This window comes from Impatiens glandulifera, chromosome 8 (genome assembly GCF_907164915.1).
Source record: "Impatiens glandulifera chromosome 8, dImpGla2.1, whole genome shotgun sequence".
NCBI lineage: Eukaryota > Viridiplantae > Streptophyta > Magnoliopsida > Ericales > Balsaminaceae > Impatiens > Impatiens glandulifera.
Window position 1 is genome coordinate 5,226,817 of NC_061869.1, and position 11,930 is coordinate 5,238,746.

The following is an 11,930-nucleotide window of genomic DNA, read 5'->3' on the forward strand; positions in this document are numbered from 1 at the left end:
ATCTGATCTTAATTAAATTCTCATTACAAAATCATATACATTGATATAAAATGTCTCACGATAAGATATATTGGTATCAAATGTGTGTATTAGATTAACCATTCAAACGATCAAACTATTATAAAATCGATTTTAGCTCAAAACATGGTAAAATTTAAAAAGGGTTAGTGGAACTTTTTTCAAAGTTTTTTATGTTATAATCACATTTAAAAAAAATTAATTTAAAAAATAAAAGTGATTTTTTATTTGAATTTTGCAATTGAAATTCTTTAATTAAAAAATGTGTAAAATATCAGCAATTTTCTTGATTGTCTAATCTTATATCAACTTTTTTTTTTATATTTTTTTCACTTTGGTAAAATTATGTCCAAATCAAGACATTACATCTAATCTTATATCAATTGGTCGGTTCGTTAATTATTTGAATATCCAAAAATAAATAATTTAATCATTCATATAACATGTTTTAAACTAATTTTAAAATAAATTATTAAACAAAATCAAATACAAAAGACTAATAATAATTCAAATAATTTTTCATACAAAATAAATACATTAAAAACCAAGTTAATATATACATAAAACTTATTCGTTAATCATAATATTAATTAATATATTTTAATTATGAATTAATTCGGTTATTTGAATTGTACTTTTATATGTGACCCTAATATATTAATTTATTTATAGTAAAAATTTTATATTCGATTTTATAACCGACTTATCCTATGTCAATTTAAAGTTTGAATAATTAAAATGTTTGTAGAAGAAAGGTTCAATGTATTTGATATGAACATATAAGATGGATCTATCATTTTGAATGAATTTGTATTTATTATATATATATATATTGTCTCAATGTCTCTATATCAAATTTGTTTTCTTTGAAAAAAATATATTAAAAATGATATACACACTATAAATAAGTGGAGCAAATTGATTTATATTAGTTATGTTTTTCATATGCGTGTGGGCCTAAACCCGACCAAATGGAAACTAATAATAATTGTGCACCAAACCCGGTTTTTTTTGCTACACTTATCCATAATCTATGATGTCATATCACCGGATTTTGAACTTGGAGTTTGTTTGATTTTTATTTGTTTTTTTTTCAAAACGAAATTGAAAAAGAATTATGTTATTTGAGTTTTAAATAGATTATTTATTATATTTTTGTATTTAAAATTTAAATATTATAAAAATATAGTACAAATATTTTAATTAATTAATTAATTGATTTGATAGTTAAAAAATATAATAATATATAATATTTTATACCAAACAAGCTCTTATATATATAACCGCGTGCTCTATCTCTTTCCTTGCCTTGCTTTCTCCTTCTATCTATGTCAATTACCGTCGATCTAATCTTTCCAAAAACAAATTTTATAATATTTATATATACCAATTCTATCTAAATTCTTTATTATTTAAATTAATCAAATAAACAACCAATTTTAAGACAAAAACATGTGAAAATAACTTGTTTTGATTGATGTTATTTAAATTTTAATTAGTGTGTTTTTATAACTATCAATATAAATTTGAAATTGAAATTGAGTATTTAATTTTAATTCTTAAATTTGGTAAAATATTTAATATTAAGAATTAAAATTTTAATGAAATTTAAATTGATATTTTTCAGAATTCTCAATTTTATTTTTGTTAAGATAAAGAATTGTAATTTTAAATATTTAACTTTTTAAAATAAAAATATTTTATTAATTTATTATTTATAATTCTATAATATATTTTTTTTAATTTAAAATGTTAAAAAAAATGTAGAATAAATCATATATATATATATATATATTATATTTATATATATATATATATTATATTTTTTTAATAAGAGAGAAATAACATGAATACTCAAGGGTCTCAGCCGCCAGTAGTCACATTTCATTAATATTTTATTTTCTTCAAAATTTAGTAATTTAACATTATTAACTTATGTTTTTTTTAATTTAGGAAAGTAACATATATATTATTCTTTTTATTTCGTGAGTTAACATGTCAAACAGTTTTTTTTTTCTTAATAAGAATCGATATTCTTGACAATTAGATATCATAATAGGTTGTGTTAAAGTAATATTTTAATAATATAGATAATATATTATTACAAGTTATTTGCTAAAATGATTTTATATAATTTTTGTTAGAAAAAAATTTGAGAGTCAAAGATTTATCTAAGATCTCGTTCTTTGGATGAAGCGTTATTCTTGGTGGAATTCTAACGGATGATATGTGCATGAAAACAATTATATTGTAACTAGTCGTATGTGTCACAAAGATATTGAATCGACAACTCACCTACTTTTGCATAGTCAATGAGTGACTACTATTTTTAGTATTTTGTGGAGTATTACTGGAATTAATTGGGTGATATCTGAATCTATGAATAGTTGCTGAAAAGTTTGGATTGATACGACTGATATGACATATCAGCATATTTGGCTTACCATGCATCCCAATTAATTTTTGGTGGATTATCTAGTTTGAGAGAAATCGTCAATCTTTCAATGATTGTAGTCGTTCGATGCGTATCATTCATAATACAATAGAAACTTAATAAATTAATACTCGATTATTTAATAAATTCTCTAAGATAATATTTTTGACTTGGGGATAAGGTGTTAAATTAATAATTCGCTAAAATTATAAAATAATACATTTTTGATAATTTCTTTAGACCCCATATAAAATATAAATTAATAATTCCTTATATATAGCATATTACATGAATGATTTATGAAGGTTTCTTGAAAAATGACTCAATTATTTTTTTTTTAAAATCAATTTCCCCTTGAATGTCGTCTCTATTTTTCCTTAGCATGGTAAGAACTTTTAGTGTTGTTTTCTCATAGCTCAATAAGAAATTGTTCAATGTGGGAAGCCATGTTGTGTGTATGATTTGTTTGTGTTAACCTACAGTATTTTGATCTTATTTATATATAAAATATTTTATCGTCCAAGTGATACATTAAACATAAGAAACATACTAAGATGGGAGATTGAAGGTTTATTTCAAATTGGATCATTCATTTGATATACAGTACACACATTGTATATAATAATTAAGTGGAAGTTTAAAAGTGTTTGTAAACTAAGTATTTAACTATAAATTAATAAAATATTAATTAATATATAAATTAATAATTATTAATATATCGATTAATTAATAACTCTTTTAATTAATAAATTTTAGTTGTTCGAAGTGTATTATTTTATAAAGTTTTTATTGTACTATTATTATGACACTTTTTGAGATTAATTCAGGAAAATCAATAAAGTCTATTGGAGAGTTAATCGTTTTTTTCGAAATTTTACGAGCTTGATAATTTATTGAGTAACATTTTTTCTTATTTTTTAATTTTTATGTCATTTTTTGTCATTGTGTTAAAAATTTTTTTTCCACTTTTAATATACATGGAAATTTTTCAAAAAATTAATAAAAATATCTATAATATATATTTAAATTATTTTTATTATATTATTTTCAAACATAAAAATTAAATTAAAATTTTATATATTTTTTTTAAATATAAAAATTGAATTATAATTTTATTAACAATTTCAATTTACTTTTCCAAACATACTCTTCTACAAAATTAAATTATTTAGTAAAAAGATAATAAAATATTTAAGTAATTCAAATAGAATAAAACCTATTATTCTTGGAAATAGTTTGAAAAGAATAACTCTTATTGTCAACTTAACTAAAAATATCTAGAATTTATTTTAACTTGGAATTTTCAGCTTTTTTTTTTAAAAAATATCTATAATTTTAAGAAAAATAATAATAATGGACTAACTCTTCAACAATTAAAAATCTTTTAAAATATGAAGTTAGACCAATAAATTGAATATTATATTATTAGTCAACAGTATTGCGATTCTACAATTATCGTCATTGCTGACCAAAATGCAATCATCAGTTTGACTGGACCGGATTACGAGCTTTATATTGAGACCTAAATTATATTTAAATTTAAAAATTGTATCAAATATCATCATTATAATTACTCCTTATTTTTTTTTCTAATTTGCATCAACTTATTTCAGTTACTATTCAAAATATATTAATGGAAAATTTGTCTTTTTCTCTACAATATTTTATAGTCTTAGTTTTATTCAAATTGTGATTAGCTAACTAAGAATTCTGAATTATTATATATTAAACGTTATGATTGTGAAACCTACATAAATTAATCTTTAATTGAACCAATTAAAATAACTTGGAATCAATATATAGCTATATAGGGATAGACTTAGGATTTGGTGTTGAGTGGACTTAAAAAAAAATTATGGTGAATTTAAATAAATAATGAGAAAATTTTAAATAAAACGAGTAAATAAATGTAGGTTTTATTATTTTTTTAATAATTAGATAAACAAAATAATGAATTATATTGATTTTTTTTTTAAATTATGAGATAATGTCACATGTTAACCATAAAAAATAATAATTTAGACATGATGCTTATTTATTTATTAGGGTGATTATTTTGTGGTTGGATTGAGTTTGTTTTATTCTTTTAGATAATGTATGTCATAACTTGAGTTAATATTTTTTTTATCATTTTTATTTTATTTTTATAATAAAAAAAGTTTAATAAATTAGTTTAACTTTTTTTAAATGTAGGAAACTTATTGACTACACAATGATGAAATACACTTTTATTTAAGGGGAGTAAATTAGTTTAACCTTAAATTTTTTTTTATCTAATTTGTGATAATATAGGCCTGATTTTTTTTTACCAAACATTCATAACTTGTCTCTAAAAATATTGGGATCAAAGTCTCAATCAAGCCATTCTTAAAAAAAATAAAAAATAAAGAAGTTATTAATTACAACTATGATATAAACAAATGTCCAAAAATGAATAGCTAAATAAAACATAATTAGCAACTTATATATAGTTAATGTCTTTAAAATCCTTTTTGAACTATAATATAATAATTTGGTTAGAAAGAAGTAATATTCTCAATGGTAAAGCTTGATAAACAAACAAATTTGATAAAATATTTAAACCAATTTACACGACATGACTAGCACGTAAAAAGAGTTTCGATCGGCAAATTGAACTAAGAAATATGTCAAAACTTATGTTGAAATCACATAAACTACGTGAAATAGTTATATTCATTTTGTGATATCTTCTTCACATTTTGATATAATTGATTAATTTTGTTTGAAATTTTAAATATGTTGAGACAACTATAAGTCACCCTAAAAATACTAAAATAAATAATACAATGAGATTTACCTATATAAGGTCTTTTTCTTTGTGATAAATCAAACCATCCAGAATAGCTAGTAAAGTCTTACTCCTAGCTAATAAATTGGAAAAATGAATATCAGATAGTCCTAATTTGAGGAAAGACCAGACTCATTCAAAATGTAATTTTAAATATAATAAAATGATATAGACCTTAAAGTTTAGGCTTCTAGGTTTGTTTAATAATAGTGTGGCTATTCCATTGGGACATTTTCAACATAAACCTTGTCATTTACCTTTGAATATTTATATCCTTAACTATAATAAATGAGATATGGTCCCAATCTGAGAATGTAACATAATCAACAAGCTTGTTTAAATAACATTATAAGTTGTAAGGTTGCATCTAATCCATGATTATATGGTTCACAACTTATCTGTTTTGTATTAATTTGACCTCTTCAAATATCCTCCATAATATATTTAATTATTTACACTTATATTTATAATTAAGCAACCTATATTCTTAACTTGAGAAGTTGTTACATGTGTATCATATTTTTTTTTATTATAACATTGGCATGGGGTTGGAGTCATTTAAAAACTGTAATGATTTCTTTTAAATAATGGTTACTTTAAGGAGGTTTTAACAACTTCCTAACAAACCACGACTCAAGATATCTTCGCGAGTTACAATCCAAAAAAATATAACATTTTTGCAAATATTCTTAACTAAAATCTCATAATAGTACTTTACACTAAAAAATGTCTCATTTTATTAAGAGAGTCACACAAGGTATTGATCAATTTCATACCATAAAGGCATGCATATAATCAAATTGGCACAAATTCATAAATTTGATAAGGTTTTCAACCGAAATTCAATCATATTAATATTGCAAACGAGTCAAGTTGAGCTGAAGTTGACTTGATCTCAAGCTCAACTTGAATCAGTTTTTATTAATTAAAATTAAGTTTTCAAATTGAAACTTGAGTTTGAACTCAAGCCAAAACCAATATTTAAAATGAAAATATTATACTAGAGTTTTGAAATATGGCAGAAGGACATGAGAATGAGTATTATTTTCTACATTCTACAGAAACCATTTGAGTGGTGAGTTAAAATTTGAAAAGGAAATTTATTTTACATTTAAATATTAAAAATAATATATTATATTGTTTGGCTCGAAAAATGCTCGACAAATAATCGAGCAAATATTATATGAGTTCGAACTTAGTCAAAAATCAAACTCAAGTTGAGTTTTGATCTAGTGACTTGACTCAGTTGCCGTCCAAATACAAATTAAGCATTAGTGTTTTCTAATATGTCAATTTACAATGATCTTACTTATTAATGCTTATAAGTTGATCAAACTAGCCCTTGGTCTCCTACTTTTTTCTAAAGGTGGGTGAGATCATCAGCTATTAGTATTAGTATTATTGATCAAAGTGGGACATTGAGAATCTATGCTTTTATTTTTTTTATTTGAGGTCAAAGACAAATACTACATGTTAAATCCCTTTTTAATTCTTTATGGTAGCGGATTTACCCAACTATTATATATTATTTTTAGCATATTTTTGAAATAATATTTTTGATATACATCTATTATTTATATGCGAATTTTGTAAAGTTATAAATGAACAATTTTCGAACTTTCGAGTTGAGACATTTGTAATTAAGCTTTCTAGCAATGGATTCAATAAACTATCAATAAAAAATGAAATATAACTCTACTAGCATTTAACAAACTTTATTCCAAATAATATTTAAAATTCAATGACCTAGTCATTTTTTTTAAAAAGTTTTTTTGACTTTATGAGTTAGATAAATTTGAATCAGTCCAACTGAATCAAATGTGAATTATGTTAATGGATTTGGATGTGAGACCTTATTCTGATTTGAGTTACTTAATACTCTTTAAATAACTCACAATATTTTCAAATGTTTTTTTTGTCACAGTCAATCAAATTATTAATGATTTATTACTTAGAATCGGAACTTTAGTTTCAATTTTGAATTACATTAAGATTCTAACATCACAATTTTAGTTTTTAAGAGTTTGTTTCAAACATTTTCACATCTTTAAATGAAAAAAATATGTAGATTAATATTAAATGAATTTCTCCCTTCATTGCAACAAAACTTAATTCCCCAATCTCACATTGCCCGATTTGTTTTGACCAGCTCCAGGGCAGCTTTCGGGTTGAAACTGAGTTTGAATCGTTTTTCTTTTATTTACTTAAAAATTATATTTTTTAATAATATTTTGTTGTGGTGTAATTGTGTTAACTTAAGTGAAATAATGTTTCTATTATTTTTTTTAAATTATATATATATATATATATTAAAAAATTTAATAATATTTGTTAGTTCATTTTTAGCTATAATCCAATTTCTAGCGTTTCAAAACCGAGCCATTATGAGAAAAAGAATCTGGTGGCTAGAAACTTTTTTCTTTTAGTTTAATTTTTTTTTATTTATAAATGTGACATATTAATAAAATAAAAATAACAGTCAAAAATAAGAAAAAGAGACCAAATCTATAATGACAATGATAATTCGATACTCTCGTGCAACCAAATTTAAAGTTGGTCCCATATCATAAAACAACTCAATTTCAAAGCCCAATTTATAAAAATAACAATTTCAAATCTTCTAACTACAATTTGACTAAATATTAAAATATTTATCATATATATATATATATATATATATATATATATATATATTTTTTAATAATTATATGTTAATACCCTAATTTTTTTTTTCAAAACTCAAATCTATCATAAATATTAACTCCAATTTTAAACTATTTGTTTTACTTATCTTAATTATAGTTTCTTTATAACATTTTTAAATAGTCATTCTTACTTTCTTAATTTTTCTATGACCACAATCTTGAGGGAAATTTGATCAAAATGACCTTTAAAAGATGGTCATTCCTATTTTTAACCTCAAAAAAATCATTTTTTATTTTTAACATTTTTTTAAATTTTTTTTCCATTTTTATCCTTACTAACCTTTTTTTTTCTTCTTATTCCTTTTCCTTTTCCCCCATTTCTCCTTCCCATTTTCTCTTTTCTCCCCCTCTCTTCCTCGACGACTCCTCAAGCGACATTGCTCCAGCCCCAGCCAGCCACACCCGCCGACCTTGTTCCAGCCCCAACCGTCGTTGCTCCCTGGAATCACAAATAGGCCGACTCCCGACGATCGCCAAGCCCCGGAGACGCTGAGCTCGACTGCGGCTGGGGCTGGAGCAAGGTCGTCGGGGAAGATATGGGGACGGCGGCTATGGCTGGCTGGGGCTGGAGCAATGTCGCCTGAGGAGTCGCTGGGGAAGAGAGGGGGAGAAAAGAGAAAACGAGAAGAAGAAATGGGGGAAAAGGAAAAGGAAAATGAATAAGAAGAAAAAAAAAGGTTAGTAAGTATAAAAAGAGAAATTTTTTATAAAAAATGTTAAAAATAAAATTTGATATTTTTGAGGTTAAATATGAGAATGACCCTCTTTTGAGGGTCATTTGATCAAGTTTCCCCAATTTTGATTACATAGTATCGATAATAAATCCATAATTTTGATAGTAAAATTGTAACAATATATCAAACTTTTTTTAATTTTAATTTGTTTTATTTTAAAAAAAAATTATATTAAAAATGAAAAAAATCGTTTTTATGGGTAACACAACCACATAGCAAACATGATATGAAAATAAAAATTTAAAAAAAAAGAAAAAAGTACTCAATTAGATTAATTTTCCAACCGACTTTACTAATTTTTTTGAACGAAACTCAGAAAACATAATATTAACAGTATCATAAAGGATACAAATATGACGACTACTATCATTATCATTGTAAATTGGACGTGATCATTAAAAGTTTGACGATTTTTCTCAAACTAGATAGTTCACCAAAAAATATGTAGACATGATATATCATCCACATTAATATAAGGATGGGCCGGATGACAACGGGCGAGAATGCATTTACACTCCCTGCTTCGCTTTTATTTTGGAGATTTTTTTATTACCATCATCGCCCCATTCGATTTCGGGAACCGCTTATACCATATTCTCAAAAATAATATTTTTTTATATAATCAAATTATATAAACAGAATATAATGAAAAATAAATATATTAGTAATTTTATATATTGATTTGTGTTTTTAGTATTTGGGCATCATCCTCACCTCGTACCCACCCAGTGTTAAACCGAAAAAAACCCGTCCCAAACAAGACAATTTGATTACGACGGCGTTTTCAAAATTGTCATCCTTACCTAATCCAAACTTAACACGATCTACCCAAATACTAATTCAAAAATATATTAATTAGAGTATGGTTTACAAGCTGAGATACAATAAGCAGGCTACTAGCCCATTCATGAATTTTCATTTTCTTTTACAATAATTTAACCAAAATAATTATCTAGCATCTCCTGCATCTTCTTTCTCAGGATTAGCAACTTCAACAAATATCAATCTTCCTTCAACAATCTGAAAACCATTAAAAAACTCAAAACTCAAATTCACCATAGCTAGATTCAAGAACAAAAGAAAAACAAAGATTACCCTTCCATTCATAGCTTTAATTGCATTACTAGCTTCAATTTCAGATTCAAATTTCACAAATCCAAACCCTTTATGCCTTCCAGTCTTCGGATCATTTACCAATCTAGCTGTTCCATTCATCAAAATTCCATTACAGAGAAATCAAATTACAAACAAGTCAATCTATAATCTATAATCATTAATCAACAACACTACCTTCTAATATATTTCCAAACGGCAAGAACATATTTCTCAAATCTTCCTTATTCGTGTAAAACGACAGTCCTGCATAAACAAGATTATCATCGCCAAGAAGATGAAAGAATCAAACTTTATATTAGGGTTTATGATCAAGAAGATAACCCATACTGCTTATGAACAGATTCACAGCTTGATTTCTAGCTCTAGACATCTCCCCCGTCAAGAACAGAGCTTCTTTCTAGTAAATTACCCGTTGAAATATTATCTTATTTACATTTCATCATGGGCTTGACCTAAGCCCAATAACTAAACCGGGTCGGGTCGGGTCATATATGTAATATGTAATATGTATCAGCCTTATTATAACTGGAAGGAGAAACCCTAAATTCATTCTCTCTCTATATTTGTTCTCTCGCCGCCTGTTAGTAAAGTGCATTCAATCTAGGCGATCAGTTTTCAATCAAGATGGTGGGTCTTCCGTCTTTGTTAATTGTTAATCGTTTTGTATAGAAAAGTTCAAATCTTGTCTGTAAGTTGTATTGATCGTGTTTTGATTGATTGATGTGTTAGGTTCTACCGAACGATGTTGATTTGTTGAACCCACCTGTTGAATTAGAGAAGAAGAAGCATAAGCTTAAGCGTCTTGTTCAATCACCGAATTCATTTTTCATGGTAGATTGTGTTTGTTTTCTCATATGTTTGTCTAAAATTTGATTACATTGAGTAAATCTGTACATTTACATGTTCTTTCTTTTGTTTTGTTTGGTTTGGTGAAGGATGTCAAGTGTCAAGGATGCTTCAACATGTGAGTAGTGTTTAATAATTACTATTTGATTTTGAACTTAGATTTTTGTAACCCTTTTTTAACTAATGATTTGTGAATTGAATAAACCATATGTAGAACGACTGTTTTTAGCCACTCTCAAACGGTGGTGGTGTGTGGAAACTGTCAGACAGTGCTGTGCCAACCCACGGGTGGTCGTGCAAGGCTCACGGAGGGATGTTCTTTCAGGAGAAAAGGAGATTAAAGCTGGAATGGGTATGAATGAATTAAACAGGTTTTTTTGTCATGGGCAAGTCTACGTTTATGTCAAGTTAATATGATTTTCAGGTTTTATTTATCTACATTGGGTTTCTTTTATTTCTGTTGAATGATTGGTGATCAGAAAATTCAGACATGTGTTTTGATGGATGGTACTGTATTTGTTTATTACTGAGACAATCATCTGAGTTATAATAGAATGCTATCTTTTAAATCTTGTTTTGTTTGAATTTAGTTGGCTTGGCAATAGCTTTGATCAGATGAATTCACATTGATAACATCAAATTCTTCCATTTTTCAAGCATTCTAAATTACTGAAATATTTGAAGTTCTTATGTTTTTTTGTTTAAATCTTCTGCATATCTCTTGGTCAATCAAATGTGGTGTTTGATTTCAAATTGGCCACATATTCTCTCAATTAGGAATTTGCAGTGGCATTCTCCTCTTCAATCTGATCTGTTCCAATTTCATTAATAAACCTTCATCCTTTATCAGTTTCAGTCTCTGCCTATCCCTCTATAGTCCAGCTTGTATTTCATCTGAGTTATGGGTGGGCTAGGGTTTATAGTTGTCTGAATTTTCTAGTTCTAGTATGATGTTTTGTCGCCTTTCTCTCCTTGTGGGGTGGGGTTGTGCTAGAGCATCTCGGTTCTGTTCCAAGTGGCAACATGCTTTCTTCTAAAGAGATATGACCATGTGATTTTATTTTTTTAATTTACTTAAAAATATATTTTACAATCGGTGTTGATTTAGAAGAAATAATTTTTATTTGTTCGATCAATTCTAACTCTATTGTTTTTAAATGGATGTTTCAACCATTTCAAGTGCATTGTTTTTATTGAGAAAACTTTGTTGTGATGTTTTTCAGTAAAATACATTAAGAGCTTGTTTTATGTTGTTATTTAGGTCTTTT

The 11,930-nt window shown here is 25.7% G+C and overlaps 2 protein-coding genes across 2 annotated transcripts; one reads left to right on the top strand and one right to left on the bottom strand.

The window, feature by feature from the left end:
- Positions 1 to 9,528: 9,528 nt before the first annotated feature.
- On the bottom strand, positions 9,529 to 10,222 carry LOC124912637 (organelle RRM domain-containing protein 6, chloroplastic-like). Its single transcript, XM_047453282.1, has 4 exons — positions 10,144 to 10,222; positions 9,991 to 10,059; positions 9,796 to 9,902; positions 9,529 to 9,720 (listed from the first exon to the last, which is right to left on the bottom strand). Exons 1-4 carry the CDS (start codon positions 10,184 to 10,186, stop codon positions 9,649 to 9,651), a joined length of 291 nt encoding a protein of 96 aa, XP_047309238.1. The 5' UTR covers positions 10,187 to 10,222; the 3' UTR covers positions 9,529 to 9,648.
- Positions 10,223 to 10,337: 115 nt separating this feature from the next.
- Positions 10,338 to 11,228, top strand: LOC124912063 (40S ribosomal protein S27-2). Its single transcript, XM_047452619.1, has 4 exons — positions 10,338 to 10,443; positions 10,546 to 10,647; positions 10,752 to 10,780; positions 10,877 to 11,228. Exons 1-4 carry the CDS (start codon positions 10,441 to 10,443, stop codon positions 11,001 to 11,003), a joined length of 261 nt encoding a protein of 86 aa, XP_047308575.1. The 5' UTR covers positions 10,338 to 10,440; the 3' UTR covers positions 11,004 to 11,228.
- Positions 11,229 to 11,930: the final 702 nt, after the last annotated feature.